The 17051-nt window shown below is 29.7% G+C and overlaps 1 protein-coding gene and 1 long non-coding RNA gene across 2 annotated transcripts in view; one reads left to right on the top strand and one right to left on the bottom strand.

Annotated features, from left to right (window-relative positions):
• Positions 1 to 17051, top strand: part of LOC111624248 — a 69428-nt gene that overhangs the window by 383 nt on the left and 51994 nt on the right. The window lies entirely within an intron of this gene.
• Positions 1360 to 3285, bottom strand: LOC111624247. Its single transcript, XM_023367060.1, has 2 exons — positions 2905 to 3285; positions 1360 to 2159 (listed from the first exon to the last, which is right to left on the bottom strand). The coding sequence occupies exons 1-2, from the start codon at positions 3047 to 3049 to the stop codon at positions 1603 to 1605; spliced, it is 702 nt and encodes a 233-aa protein (XP_023222828.1). The 5' UTR covers positions 3050 to 3285; the 3' UTR covers positions 1360 to 1602.

Here is a 17051-nt window from a genome sequence, read left to right as displayed (position 1 = left end):
TATCACAGACCGCAGACTAATTTGCTATTAGGAACCGTTCAAATATTACATCAGCAAAAATTTGCTATTTTAATCTCCCTCCATCATCACTAGTCATTGAATCAAGGTATCCCTTCCCTTGTCACCAGGTCAAAGTTTAAACCATTCACAAATACACAGGAATTATTTTCAGATAATTTTGTAATGACTGGGGAGAAAAACGACAAGTGCAATCTTACGCTACCAAAGTATTGTCATCCTTTCTCCCATCGTCAGATGCAAATCAATCTTCCTCCTTAAACTGCTGACGTAATACTTGAATGGTCCCTTATATTATACTTTCTCTAAACAAAGATCTTAGATATTTTATATGTATGGTATATGGATATATTTTAATTGTGATGTATAGGTTGTCAGCCACCATCATCTTATTATGACGTTTTGCCTTCATTTGCATACGAGCTGTTACGCGAAACTGCAGCAGAGAATCGAATTCGTTAATGGCGAATTCGGCTGCTCGAGCACACTTCTCCTTGATGTTGGACTAGTCAGAGCAAAGCAACAGAGTACTCTAATAGAGTCGCTGAGAATAAACTGCACTGAGTACTCTCTTTACTCTGGCCGAAAAGAAAGAGTAGCAATAGATCTAAATATGGCGTCGTCCAATGGCGAATATCAGCAGAATATAATAAACTTTTGCGCTTCTATTATTAGATTTTATCTATTTATCTGAATAATGATTATCGGATTATGCGAGACATTGTTTTTATTACAATATCAGTTGCAACAGTGTAGATTTTCAAAGATTTCCGGAATTAGTGGAAGAATCAATTGGATTAGTTGTTTACAGCAACGCGACACGTGGATGATCAGCCGAGGGGAGATGTCTCCCGTGAGGACTTTCAATGGGAAGCTAGTCCCTATTTTGGTGTTGTTACAAACTGAAGAAAACCAGAGAAATTCCACGACCAACTACAAGTGCTCAATGGTGTAATTCACCCAGATGGGCTGGAAGAATTGACACCAGCAATGAGTGAAAACGTTAACCGAGGTTCCAATCAATCAAGCGTTCTACCTCTGCATTCCCCGAAAGGTGGCAAAGAAAAAAAGTGGGTTATCCCTGTTGAGTTATCGTTCCGAAAACCTCATAATAACTGCTTCATTATTCTTTACGGTTTATGCAGGATTATATACAGTAGCATGATTTAATTATCGTGCTATATAATCTGACACCTAACCAGACAATTTATGCTTCTTGTTTCCGTTAGTTAAAATATATTAATCGTCGCCCCTTCTGTAGTAAGTTGTTTTGCATATGAACATATCACTGTGATTCCTTAAAAATTCTATGAAGATTTTTAATTTATTATGCATCAATTTATTAAAAACAAATGACAAACTAAACATTTGTGAAGAAATAAATATCACGATTTAAGCAATGCTCACTATTCTTGTTGAGCAAATGATTGAAAAAACGTGGGCACGATCATAATACTTTATAACCATGCAATTATGTGGCCTTGATACTAAATTAAACGATAAAATGAGGTAATGACAAAGATAAAATTTGGCATCTAACAAAAATGTCATCAAGATCGACATGATAGGAACTACACGATATATTCACGATAAGATATGAGTACAATCGTCCGACGATATTTCGTCTATCAGTTCTAAAACTTTTCTTTTGAACTTTTTCATTTGTGCTTCTGTCATTTCGTTGATTTCGGGTAATAAACTAAGAAGAAACATTTTCCTCGGATTAACGTCTGTTTTATTGCATTTTCGCGATTGCACGAATTCGATGAACGATTTGTCGTAATCACTTATGTGAGATTTACGTTTAATTCCTCGATTTTCCATTTGTATCGAAGGTTCTCGGGCATTTTCTTGAACTATTTCGAGATCTTTGGATGACGAACTGTCTTGCTCGATATCATCTTCCGTTACATCTTCGTTGTTAGTAATTTCGTCGTCGGTTTGTTCTTCGGATTTCGGTGGTGAAGGAATGTTTTTCGGATGATCCGCGTTGGAAGTCAATTTGACATAAGGCACAATGAATTGCATGATTTCACTTAAGTAATAAGGTTTTGTCATCCTTCCGGTACCCGTGCATGATGGCCTGAGTTTCCTAACAAAAACTGTTCTTAAATTCTTCCATTTTTCTTTACACTGAGGTACTGAAAAAGATACGCAAACGGAATTATAAGTTTCGAGTTTTATTTGTAAACTGTGTAATAAGTTATTGAATTGTTTGTTGTTATAATTTCCTTTTTATTACTATAGTAAATGAATGTCATTATAATTTTGTTTTCTGACAGCAAAACAAAAATTGCAATTATTTAAAATTTAATCTTTGTAAATTTGTTTAGATTTTAAGTGAAGCTCTTATATGTTTGTTGCAAACAATAAAATTGACAAATATATATAAAATTTAATCTTTAAACATTTATTAGCATCAAACATACTACAGAAACATTTTAATCCAATAACATTCCAATACACGTTCGTAGAACATCTCATTCGTGTACAGAATTAGGTTCTAGTAGATTAGTATTGATTTCTGTCCAAGAGGGGGCGTTACAGGAGACGTTAATCGATTCGTCGTATACCAACAAAAAGATTATCGGAAAATTCGTTTTATCAATATTTTCTTGCGCTGTTTTATGAAATTAATAATTAAAACACCTTCCGTGACACACGAACAATTGTTTTGCTGCAGAATAAACAAAATTATACATATATACTGGACGGTAAATGAAAGATAAAACGTGACGATGATCGCGACAGATTGGCGAGAATGGCGACGAGACAAAAGACTTTCGACAATTTTTATACAATACATGAATAATTTATTTTTGTGTATAAAAATAAATAATAAATAAAGAAAAATAGAAATAAATTAAAAAATAAATATAAATTTACCTGTTTCTTTTACTTCTTCCGCTACTTTACTCCATGCGACATCGGTTATGTCTTTCCTAGAATATTCGGGTAATTTATAATTATATAAACAAGGATATTTTTTAACCGCCTGAACTAATTTCGTATTAAAAGGATCGTGTTTCATTTTGATCTGGCCAAATCGATCTCCAGGCAACAAAATAAATAGGAGCGAGCGATTGTCTCTCTGTCTCCTGTCGCCAGCGATAAGTTGCCTGTAGGGTGCGTCGCGATCGCCTTTTGACAGCCGTAGAACCACGTGCGATGAAACTGATATATTTTATATTCATCGATTTCATCGCATCGTGTCGCGCTTGTTTCGCGATGCGATCAATTCCGCGCGACCAGTGTGAACTGAGTGTATTGCAACGTAATTATATGCGCGCAATTGTTTTTAAGTCGCTATTAGATTGTTGTTACGCGTTTTATTTAATTTCGGAATTAATTTAAATTGTTTTATTTATTAATTACTTTAGTAAATATTTATCGTCATAAAAATGATGTATATTTATGTATATTTTATGTAAATGAATGGCTAGTTAATTATTAAAACGGTAAAAGAGAGTGAACATACTGTCAACTATTCGTAAGCAGAAAAATATTATTACTTTTATATTTTCATTTGTTAAATATATGGCTATATTTCGTAAACAAAATAGATAATTTGTGGCAAATTTTTGTAATTTTTAACAAAAAAACATTTTGTTGCTTTATTTACAAGTGCTACAGATCTATTTAAAGAATGGAGCTGGTTAAATGATTGTAAGTTTTTAAAATATTAAGAAGTTTGCACAGAGGATTATTTTTTAATTTTGCTTCTACATGTCTTTGAGAACAAATCTTTTCGAAAATCAAAATATTGAGCATCACTGTCCGACTCAAGATTTTAATTAATATTTGGTGTTACAAATTTATCCCCAATTTTGAAAATTTTGATGGCATTCTTTCGAAAATATGTATGCCTAATCCCAGCGGCGCCCGCTGATTATAAAAACGGGGAGAACAATCTATAAAAAAGAGTTTTGTATACACTATACAAGAAGCTTCAAACGCTATAATTAATTAAACATTTGGTTCAAACATAACGAACAATAGACTTATCATATACTAGCGTACGTTTATTCAACAATTAAACTTAGCAACACTCAAAAGACTAGTATGCATTTTGATAACATTGTTTTTTGCTGTTGAAATGCATACTGGTCTTTTGCGTGTTGATAAATTTAATTGTTGAATAAACCTACGCTAGTATATGATAAGTCTATTGTCGGTTGTGTTTGAACCAAACGTTTAACTGATTATCTAAAATACAGATAAAAGGCATTTGATGTATAAATACTATCTTCGAACGCCATGATTTGACTTCGGATCAGCGTTCCCATAGAGATGGCGCTGATTGCACTCAGGCGTAACTTTGCCTTGAAAACAAAGAATTGGTTTTGGTCTACATACTACCAATATCACAAAAAAGCCCTTGTAGACAATGTCTCAACTTTCTTTCTCTCTATCACGACGCCCTCCCCCTTAAAACTATGCATATATCTTGATTCCATTTGCAAGTAGCGTTGCCGCCGGTTCACACGGGCGGAAAATTTCAGACGACAGTCGGCGTCAATCTTTATCTTCACCTTGACAATTGATAAAGTCGATTAGTTGAATCTGTCGTCGACATTCGTTGCGATTTTCAATTTTCCACTGGTGTGCATCGGCCGTACGGTGTTAGTTGTTACTACGGTAGTTACGAAATGACTGTAGCGACCGTAGTAACAATTCTAAAGGCATTTACTACGCGAATCAACAAATTTGCCGACTTTGCTTGTAATTATTGATGAAAAGAAATGATGCCAAGAATATTACAAGTTCTAAGTGCAATTGTCATATTACGAAAAATATTTATATAATCATCACAGGAAAATTCATTATTTTGTCTCATAAAGGTTAAGTTCATGGTATATTTTTATGTTTATTTATAATGATAAGGTACAGTATATGAAATACTAGATACAGAAATTAAATGTAACCATAAAAAATTTTTATTTAGAAAGACAATGAATCACTATATGTCGAGAATTCGTGAATTGTTTGTATTATTCTGCTGTTTGAAAATAGGAAATTTGTTCATGGAAATTCCAATTTGCATACATATCTCCAGTTTTCAATATTCAGTTTTTTTTTTTTTTTCAAATTCTCTCTGCTTGCTGAAAGTTTTCCTAGTAAAAACATTTGAAATCATTTGCTAATGGTAAATGATTTCAAATGATATGAGTTAATGCCAATTGATATTAAATAGTAACAAATGGTTAGTCCTTTCCCTTCTACCAGGTAAATGACTGCATTGTTAAATGATGGAGATGATATGAATTGTTATTAAATGATCCTCTTAATGTTTTCATATTTTTAAATTCTAAATACAATTGATGTCAATTAACTGACATCATTTAGTGAGTGACATCAAATGGTACATTTGGCAAATGTTCTGTTTATCAATAATAATGTATTTATTTGATTTTATATTACTTCACATTTTCAGGTGTTTCAAATGAATTTACAAAGTAGTTTTTAATGTATTATTTCATATTTTTATATCAATGGATCATTTAAACTTGTTTTGTCAATTGATATTAATATTAAAAATGATTTATTTGACAATAATTGATACATGAAATTATCCAAAATAATCACTTCATAAGTGACATCATGTCATTAATTGATACCAACTGAAAGCTGAATGGCTGAGCAGTTAAGATGTTGGCCTAGCACTCTGCTAGGAAACAAATCCAGACTGGTGGAAAATTTCTAAAGTTATTTTCAAACGCAAATGAAATCAATGACGCAAAATGATGTATAAAAGATAGAAAGGAAACATTAAAGAACATTTCCTTTAAATTTCATTTAAATTCGTTAACGTCTTACTTATTAGGAGGACATTTATCAATGTTCAAAGTACTTGTTAGCATGAGAATTAAAGTATATTAATGCCGAAAGATAGTGTTTATGTATTTATTAAATGTACACATTTGGCACTGTTTTTTAAGTGTTCATCAGTTTTATTAACTTTATACTGCAGTATCTGACATCTTTTCCAAGAAAGCTATCTTCTTTCTGGCTTTGAGAATATCTTTTGTGTTTTTTTATATATTTTTTTTTGTTCTAAATACCCACATAAATTTTTTTATAAAATGTCATACTCACCTTTTGCATGATTTCTTAGTATGGTAGCATTTTTTTTTTTTTTTAATCTTGTGGTATTTTAAGTGTTGGAGAGCATTCCTCTTGATTTTTAATTAACTATAGGTTACCTAATGGTTGGTAAAAGAATATGATTTATTTCAACTAAATTTATATTGATATTTTATGCTCATGAAGGATCTTAGTTCTATCAAAATTTTGTAAACTTTTTATTTGGTTTAATAACGTGTTCTGTAAATGAGGCTATCCTTATTAAACTACAAATGTATTTTACAGTTTTATTCAATATCATTAGTTATGCTAATCTTCTGAGGAATCCTAATTCCTAAATATATCTTTACCAGTATTTCAATAATTAAAATGCATTTAAATAACATGTAATTCAGAATAATATAATGTTGATATTTCTTATGTAATGATTCATATTTAGAATACATCATCACTTGTCATTACAATGACATTTTATTGAGTATTTGATTATGAGTGAGATATCATAATCATCTTAATTTGACAATATATGCATTTAGCTGTTTGCTTTATGCATATATTTGTATACATTATTTACATAGATAAACATTTTGTTTAATTATATCAATACAATTGAAACTTATCAAAATTAAAATATAACAGCCAGCTAAGAGAAATTGAATAGTTTAGAAGTTATTTCAATTGAAAGTGGGGTAAATGAAAAAACTAAACATTGATAATCTGAGATTAGAATTTGTTCAACTAAAAACTAGAAAGACTCCACTTACTTAATTTGTGTGGTTTTTTTTTAGTTAATAATTTTTCATAAAGCCATTTCATAAAGCTATTTTTTTTATATACCCAAAAATTTCATTTAAGGATTTAACTGGAAAGATGACTCTATATTTAAATCCAGAGACTAAAGAGACATTCAACACAAATTAAAAAGCCTGATAACTGTTTAATAAGATAAACATTTTAGGAATTTTCACATTTTCATCTTTAGATCTGACATAATCAAAGAACATTTAAATGTGTTGCTTGAAATTAAATGTGTCTATTTAAACATAATTTAGAGTTTACATTATCATAAATGTTGTTTATGATAATGTAAACTCAAAATTTATACTCATTTGCTGTAAATGTGTGTGTGCGTATATATATTTACAGCAGCCAAATGAGTTCCATTTGCTATTGAAGTTAAACTTGGATGAGTGAGGTTTGCTGAAGTGTATTCTGGTCTATTTATTTAATATTACCAAAATATAAAGGTCTAAGTCCATTGCTATATTTTCTAGAGTTGATAACTTAATCATCTTTGAGCTATTAATGATTCCTCAACTGCTCTTATGTATATTACTAAAGTGGGATAGATTACCCATGGATGATCCTGATGTATTTGTACCTCTTCATTTCTACCATATGCACTAGAGATGTAAGGATGTGTAGTAAAATCTTTTTTAGATATCTCTCTTATGCTCTTTATTCAGTTGTTGGCAAGTGAATTTAACTTCTTGATCAATGGGATTTCTCTTCTTTATCAACTTTTAATTTTAATATCTGATAGATCTTGCTCTTCTCTGATACAGGAGTAACTCTTTCCTGTTTCTGATGTAATTAAAAACAGTATGCTGGGATTTTAACCACGAATCCCTCAGGTTTTTGTGTTAAAAGCTACCATTAAAGGTGAAATAAGAACCATGCACTGTAAGATTTAAATATTTAGCAATAATCTCATTCCAGTTTTGGTTTAATGATCCATATGAGTTTCAGAGTAAGAATGTAGATAGCCTTGAGACACAGGAGGAATACAGATTTTAAAGTCCAGGACTGTCAGCTGTTTGCATTTCTTCGGATCCAAGCCTTTCGGTTTATGTAAAAAATGTCTATAAATGTTTAGCCCAATGTATTATCTGTTGCTTGTTTAGCAATCTATCAAAGTTTTCATCATATACTCATTACTGTCATTAGTCTTCAAAGTGGTTAATTTATAATTTCTTAGTGTTTGTGTGTCTTGATGTAATCAAACAAATGGAGTGGCTTAGCACAACTAGAGTTCTCAAATAGTATGGGTTCTCCAAATAGCATCTATTTGTTTTGAAATTCTATACATCAGTCCAATATTTCTGAATTTGTCTGCTTGGTATGTTCTAAACACTTTTACAATAGAAATCTGCTTTAGTGACTTGGGATTCATTCTTTGTCCGACAACATAAAAATAAGGCTATTCTTATTCCTCCATTCTTTAACAGGCTTTATAATCTCCCAAGGAATTCCATTGGCTGATGTCATATATTTTTTCTTTTTTTATATGTTTGCTTAACTTTTCTTGTTAGTTTCCACTTAAAAACAGGACGTTCTTTTTGAGGTAATAACAGACAAGATCTGTCTATTTCCACACAAGTAATTTGATCTGTTTTGTTGGGTAGATTTGTGCATTCTAGTATGTCCTAGCTCTGGAATTTTTGGTTATCTCTTTGCAGTTAAATTTCCAGATAAGCAATACTATGACTTTGAGTCTGGCCTTGGGTGATCCCCTTAGTTTGATCTAGTGTCTAAACACCAATTTCAGGTTTTTAATTTATAATTTCCAGATGTTGAATCTTATCTTTTCCAAAATCATATTACATGTTTTGTTGTTTAGTGATAGTTGTAGTATTAATCAAAAAACATCCCAAGAGAGTTTCTCAGTTTCCTTGAATTTTGTAGCTGAAAGTAGAATTATTCAATTTTGTTTTTCTAATCAGTGTTTGATTATCTTAAACACTATTTTAAATTAAGTTTTTTTTATAATGTTAAGTTATTACAGAAATTTTAAACATTATCTCTTGATTTTTTTTTCTAATATTGTAACTAATCTCTTCTACATCATTTCTTTCAAATTATTTTATTTATTAAACAGATTTTAAATGTAAATAATATATATTAACTATTATATATACTATTGAGCTGCAGTTTGAAAAAGTTGTAGACCTATAAATTTCCACTGTTGTCCATCTATACCTTCCTTAATCTTGAGAATTGAGTTAGATAGATGAAAGTTGAGACCAGATATGGAAAGCTTACAGGCTGGAGGCCCCAATTGACTATATATGAACCTCCTGTACAAACCAGAAGTCACGTTATTTCAATTAAAAAATTTTCTCTGAAAGGAGTTAGAAAGATGACTGGCACAACTCTATTGCTAATAGAAAAGTATGATGTACAGGGGCAAGACACTACTATTGATAATTTGAGGTGGAGAGGATTGCAGCCCAGCATTGTGACAATGTCACAATAAATAATTGTTTGTTTTAACTTCTATTCATTGTTTTGGAATTTATAATAATCTTTTAATATAATAAATTCTTGTTAATTCAAATTCTAAAGAATATGAAAAAATTTACCTAATGTTCCATTAATAAAACATGAAAAGAAATAACAAAAATTTATTTTTCAGTAAAGTTTTGCTTCCTCTGCATATGTTTTAGATAATTTAAAATTTTTGTCACTAATTTTTATGTAAAAGAAGATAATTTGTTACAATTAGATTTAAGTTTTCTGCAAATAAAAGATTCTACTCTATACAAAGTTTGTACTGAATTTTTGGCCACATTAATTGTACTTCTAAATAATGGCACTGAAAAGAAAATAGCATTTCTTCAAATCCTTCATTCATGATGAAGGCTTCTTTTGTATTTGTTGCTAAACCTAATGAAGAAAGAAATTTTTCTACAGAAAAACCTTTCCAAGATCAAGAATATAAAACCAAACAGCATCTCTCAGTTTAATCTATTTACTTTTATATATAATCTCCATTCTGATCAATGTAGTTTGCCATTATTATGGATGTTTGAAAATTCCCTTACATTTGAAATCCATTTTAATTGTGCCACACACAATGAACTTGAGTGACTGCTTCATACTTTAAGGCTGACTTAACATTTGATTCTTTATGAAACTCAGCAGATCTGAAGTAATCAGGTCTAGATTGTATGTGGAATTTCAATTTCTGATCCTTCTATAGCAAACAAGAGACCCAACAGAAATAAACTTTGTGATATAAACTTTGTGCAAACTCTATCCAGTTGCCAGTGACTGATTCCAAAATGTTTCACAAATTGATTCTATTTCATGAGAGCATGAAGTCCGTCTTTGTTGTTTTTGTTAGAGGCTGTCTGCAGGCATTACTCTGGGAATGATCTGTGATATCTTATTTGCCATCTTTATTTAACTCATCAACTGATCATCTGATACTTTGAACTTATGAAAATTTCTCTATATACATGTTTTGATCGTTGTTGAAAGTCAGCTATAAGAGTTTCTTCTTTAATGAGGAATTCAGTCACCACACACACTCAAAATGACATGACATTGCCTTTGATTTTCTCATACCTCATTGTTATAATAAGGCATTTCATCATTTTGTACTGCAGTATATTTATACTCAATACATTTCATCATTTCAATATTATGATATGTTATAATGTGTACAGGTATAAATAACCTTATAACTTTTCTTGTCCTATGGGCACTAGGAGGACTTTTTCCATGTCATCATGGGTTTGACTTGATTCACAAAAGGAATGGCCAAGTGATGAGAAAATGGATTTGAAATATCAAGTCAAATCAACCATGAAAAATTTCTGAGGTTTTGATTGGACAGATCATGAGAGTGTCAAGCTATTAAGGCCTTATCAAATCATAGTGATGCTATTAAGGCCTTATCAAATCATAGTGCAGAAATTTATTATAGAAAATCATGTATATTTTATAGATACATTGATAGATATGAAGTTTCTGAAATGAATATTGCCAAGAACTTATTCAAACAAAGAAAGTGAATATGGTGGAAGTACCAAAAATTTGATAAAACTTATTGAACTTCAGATGGTTATAAAATACAAGAAAAATGAAGTTTAGTATCCATATACGACAAAATAAATGCAGTCCTTCCTCTATTTAAGAAATAACATTTCTTAAGTAGAGGAAAGAAATATTTAAAACAGATAATTAAAATAAAAATAAGATATTATCTTAAACAGTTATTAAAATTTTGAATTATTATATTTAACAATGATAACTAAGAATGGTGATGCTACTTAAAAATTTAATTACCAGTAATTTAATGAAGTATTATAATTTAGCAATTTAAAATATATTTTCTTCTTATTATTCTTGTTAAACTCTGTAATATATTTAAAACAGTAATTATTCTGTAATGAACAAAATATATTTTGGAAATTTTAATTAATTTCACTGTGAAAATCATTCTTATATAATAGGAAGGAATTGCCAAAAGGCTATCATTGTGCAGGCATGACAACGAATTAACATAGTTTGTGAAATCTTTTAAAAATGTTAAAATATTCACAAAAAGTGAATGGAAATAAGTTTTATATTAAGAATATATTCAATGAGATATTCAAAAAGTAATATGTAAAAATTATAAATTTATTTAAAATAAAAAAAGAAACTGAATTTTAAAGAAAATTTTTCAAATTTTGAAAATAATATAATTTTAAAAATCTTTACTCCTTTCGGAAGTGAATTTTATAAAGTTAAGAACGGCGAGATGAATAGCATTTATAAAAATAGAAATTTTATTCAGTATTAATTTTATTCAAATTAATTGGCAAGTTCTATTCTGATCAAACTGAATATTTAACAGGTTTTGGCTAATATGTATAACAATGAAATTAAAATCTCGATCAATGTAGAAATAAAACCATACATTTGAGTTTTATAATGTTAGATTTCACTTCTTTCTAATTGAATTCAATACATTTCTGCTATACTATAATTAAATGCATTTAATTATATTATAGCAGAAATAAATGTGTTGAAAACAGCATTTTTGTTAATGAGAATTTATTGTTTTAAGACTTTTGGGTAGTTTTGAAAAATGGTTAAAAGAAAATTAGAATAAAGCTATATGATAGAAGGCATAGTAATTTAATTCTAACATGATTCATCTCATTTTCTGTTGTTTATGTAGCAAGAATAAAGAGAATCTCCAACATGGCCTTTCCTCCTCCTCTTTTGTTTATGTAATAGGAACAAAGGAGAGGAAATATGAAAGGATAAAACTAACAGATAATGGTAATTACATTTGCTATTTTTTTATGAAGAGTCACATCTTATTTTCATTCTATTTTCCTTATTTCCTTTTAATTCTATTTTCAGCTAAGTTATTTATTTACATAATTTATTTTTAATCTTGTAAAATTAATCGAATAAAGAGTTTTTTTTGAAAGGATTACTTTCTTTCAAAAAAAAAAAAATTGTATAACTACACTCATTGATAACTCTAAAAATTACTGTTAAAAAAGTATTTTGTCAGATAGCCAAATAGTTTATTTAAATATTTCATTAAACATTTTATAAAGAATAAAAGAATGTCATTGAAAATATAAGGGAAAAAACCAGAAAACAAATATTTAATGTAAGATGAAGTAAATAGCTCTTGAATCTTCTTGTATTTTATAGCAATTAAAAATATGTATAAAAATAAAAATGCTTGGATCACCATTTTGTCTACTTTATAATTCAATGAATATTTCAAAGAACTATAAACAATGATTTTGAAATATTAAAAAATAAATAAATAAGACAAGATGACTGAGTTTCTTCTCATATAAAATTTTGTGAAAAATTTAAATATTACAATTTTAAATAACTTTTTTGCTTTCAACATTAATGAAATAAGATTCAGTATTTAAATTAATTTCATATAAAAATATTTTTAATATTGAAATTTCTTTCAAGTAATTATTAATTGGTACTTTTTGGAATACCAGGATGTTTCCTTATCTAAGCAACTATAAATATTAAGTTTATTGCTGATCACTGCCTCTCTACCATCAATTTTATTACTGTAAATAAATCTTGCTGTTGTTTGTTCTTTCTTCATAGATAACTATGCTTTTTGTCTAATTGCTTTATTTTTTTCTTTCCTTTCTAATGTTTTTAGTCTTATGATGAAATATTAATTCACTTACTAAAACTATCTCCATTAAACTAAGTAGTATTTCTTTTTTTTCTTGTAAAATTATTATTATTTTTTCAAGTAATGTTTTTCCTTACATACATTATATAAAATAGTCTTGTTCATATTTTCTTATCTTGAAAATAGATCCTATAAATTGTTCACATTTCTTGATATTTACATTTTATTATTATATTATCATATAAATTATGAATAGCATTTGTTTAACCAAATTTTACAGCCGATTTTTGATAATTACATTAAGCAATTAGTATAGTTTTACTGCTAAAAAAGTGCAATCTTTCCATTCGTTTAAATTTGAGAGCATTGACTGGAGCAATTTTTGGCATAATGTTGTCTTCACCGAAAACATAACTTAGCAATCGCTAGCACTGGCTTCTCTCTCTCTTAAAGTACTCCATCAATTTACTCATTTTACATATGATATCCATCCTTTGCTGGAAGGTCAATAAACGAGCTTCATGATTTTTCTTCTTCGAATTATTATCAACCGATTTGACACTCGTACTTACACTTGTTTGAGAGAGCATGCAGTCATAATAATCAATCTATTCTTCGTTCTTCAGTTATATGGTAGCTTGCAACAGATCATTGGAGCTGCCCTCAGAATATTTCTCATTATAGGAGGAATCAAACCATTGATAAAATGATCCTTAGCAAGGTTATCCTTTCAGGAAAGGATATTTTAATACTCTTAAACAGCTTTCTCAAAGAACTTTCGACCTGAGTAAATAAGTCATACACTGATTTGCCCTTGGTTGACCAACAGGACTTCTTTTTCTTTAGTACAATTTTTATTTTGTCTTTAATTAATTAGTCACTTCAAATTGTTCCTATCGGTCCTTATACCCAGGAATATTTCTAGTGACTTGCTCTCCAGTCTAGTTTACATAGCGGTCATCTTTAGCCTACTCGATCATTCCATTGGGCATCATGGAGACATCCTCCTGAGTTCTAAAGAAACGGCATATATTCAGATCAGCATTCGGGAAGTATGAGTAAACAGGTATCATGCCTAAAAAAACTAATTATTGAGAGAGGAGCACAACGCATAAGTTCAGTTTTTTCTGCGTGGTTTGACTCCAAAGGACTTACATGGTCGTTCCTTCGAAATATGACATCTCTCGAAAGACCTGCTTTTCCTTGTCGGATGATAAACTTGTGCATAAATGCAGAAAGGAGGAAACGTTAGCACGTTTATTCTTTAAAAAAAGGGCACAAGAACGGTGACAATATTCAATAGCCAACTGGGGGTTATGTTCACTTTCCGGCAGAGTCGTACAGAAATTAACGCGTATAAGACACATAAATAAAAAAGAGGTGGTTAGACTGAAGCAAAAATTCTCCAGCTGAAAAAATTCTTAGCCTTAATTAATATTAACTATTTTCGATCAGACTCTTTTACTGTTGCTCCTTTCCATAATGCAGTTACCAAGGGCCAAAAGTCGTTTTGACCCTAGACTCTCTTTCAAAAGATTCTAGAATTCATAAAATAATAAATGAGATAATAATTATCTAATTTTTGATATACACAATTTAGTTATATTAAAAAAGTTTAATATCCATTAATGTAAAAATCTGTCTTCACTGTTAATAGTGCAAAAAAAAAATGGTTTTAGGCATAGTATGCAGTAACTAGAATGAATGAGACACTAGCAACTCTTTTTTAAACTACCGTAAGAAAAGTGATACTGTATATTTTAGTAATGCATATAAGGGGTCATTCAAATATGATGTCACTACCTACCCCTCACTATCACATTTTGTCATCAATTTTTAGACACTATCTTTATCTAAAAATTGGTGTCTTTATCTGTAATATGTCTGCAAAGGTTAAATTGTTGCCATTATCTTCTCATATTGAAAGATCTACTAGAGCGCTTTCAACAGAGTATATTTAGCACAGCTCTTTCTACTAAAGTGTACCGTACGTACTGTACTTAAACAAGTAAGCAAGAACTTGCTGTGTGATAATTGATCAAAATAGTCCTTATTTGCACATTTTTTATATTTAAAAAAATATTTATAAAACATACAAAATCGCTTGAAATTTATCTTTGGAAATTTAAAAAAAATATCCTTAAACTTGTCTGCTAACCCCATATCCAAGGCTAAAAAACTTAACTTGGGGAACGTTTTCCACATCTTTCTCTCTCCGAACTGCCAAATTTCCTTTGTTCTTACTCTTTTTCCTACCCGTAACTGATTTTTTATCAGTGATAGAGAGTCGAGGAATCTAATCTTTTTATGGGAATCCACATCCATGGATTTCATAACCTCAGTATCTCGTACGGTTACAAACCATAGAGAGGGTCTTCAGCTAGACTCACACTGGCATACGAACCGCTACGAAATGGATTCGAACTGCCAGTTCGTCCCCTTTCGACCAGTATTCGACCAGTTTGCTAGGAGTTAAATTTTGCCGAATTTCAGTTTCACCAAACAATTTTTCACAACTAGTGTTCGAAACCTTTTTAGCCATTGTTTCGGTTCGTATTCTTTTCGTTCGTTTAAAATGGTTCACATCATAGTGTAAACCGAACTTTAGTTACTTGCCTTCTGTTTAGAATATTTATATACAGATATACTTCAAGGTCTCTCATAGAGCATAATATTAAGTTCCAAATTATTAAGTTAACTCTTAATTTTTATACTTAAATTTTTTACTTTTTCTGTTGTTATATATAACAGATGGAAAGTAAAGAGATGGGTCAGAAAATGATCTCTCCCCAGATTATTAGGCAATGCAAAAAACCCCTTGAAACGTCGAGTAAAAAAATAATCGGTGAGAGGGGTTCTGTGTGAGGCATGATTTTCTTTACCCTCTTTGAATCTTAATAACTCCCGTGTTATTTGTCGAAAATTTCTGAAATTTTGCAGGGAGGTTTTGGTATTAGGGGCATCGATGCTATTAAATTTTGGTGGATAAAGGTCGAGAGGGTGAGGAGATAGAGGGAGGTCGTGTCTCTTATCTCGAGTAAGGTCGGACTTAATGATTTTACTCGTTATTAGCACTTACAATTTTTTTTAAACTCATCCCTCCCCTCAAAATTAAGCTTTTTTTGTCATTTTATAATAAGCAATAATATAAAATGTTTTATTAATAAAATATCATAATAGATGGCGCAACATGTAGTTTTAAATGTTTCCGGGTGGGTAAGTTATACAACTCGTTGATGGATTTTTATAAATTAAATCTTAAAATTCCACTAAAACAACTTATTTTGTTTAAATGGTAAATATTTTAAAAGCTAATTTATCAATAAAAATATATCAGAAATGATCAGAAATATATCAGAAATTTTAATTATTATTTAAAAAAATAATAATTAAAAAACACTAAGTAATTTTATCAAATATTTCTAAGAAAATAAGAAGATTGATACAAATGGATTGCACATTGAACAAATGCTGTGAATAAAAATCTTTTGCGTGTTTCCATTTTGTGTTTCCTATTCTTCATGCGCCATTTTTCACCTAGTGGTAAAAATTCGAACTAAATATTTTTTTGGCATTTTCCTTTTCCCCATGGTCCATATAACATATATACCAAATTTCATCAAAATACGTCCACGAGAACGGGCTCTAGACAGGTCTGAGTAGCGCAACTTTAATTATAACCACCCTGTAATTCCGGTTTACACAGGTTTTACCTTATATACATCTAGATACAGTAAAACCTGTGTAAGCTGGACAACCAAATATTTTTCCTGTTTGGCAAGTTTACGTTTTGAACAGTTTTTTTTAAACAGAAAATCGCTCTTTTCCGTTTAGACAGGTTTTCGTTTATTCAGATTCCGTTTTGGACAGGTTTTACTGTATATAATTTTTTATTTTTAAAAATATACTTTAAATAAATTTATGAATTTTTAAAAACTTTTTATAATTTTAATATTTGATATTCAGTTTTTTTTTTAAATTGAATTTTTTAAAAATAAATATTTATAGCATTAAAAATTGTCTTTAATGCTATAAATATTTATTT

Source organism: Centruroides sculpturatus, unplaced genomic scaffold (genome assembly GCF_000671375.1).
Source record: "Centruroides sculpturatus isolate CEXI.00-Female unplaced genomic scaffold, Cexi_2.0 scaffold353, whole genome shotgun sequence".
Classification (NCBI taxonomy): Eukaryota; Metazoa; Arthropoda; class Arachnida; order Scorpiones; family Buthidae; genus Centruroides; species Centruroides sculpturatus.
Note: the sequence above shows the minus strand (reverse complement) of the source record. Positions and strands in the feature narration are given on the sequence as shown.

Bases quoted from the DNA above. Each gene is read 5' to 3' on its own strand.
- LOC111624247 (XM_023367060.1), bottom strand. From the start codon at position 3,049: ATGAAACACGATCCTTTTAATACGAAATTAGTTCAGGCGGTTAAAAAA. The intron at 2,160-2,904 runs GTAAATTTATAT...TATCTTTTTCAG, and splicing joins GGAAGAAGTAAAAGAAACAG to TACCTCAGTGTAAAGAAAAA.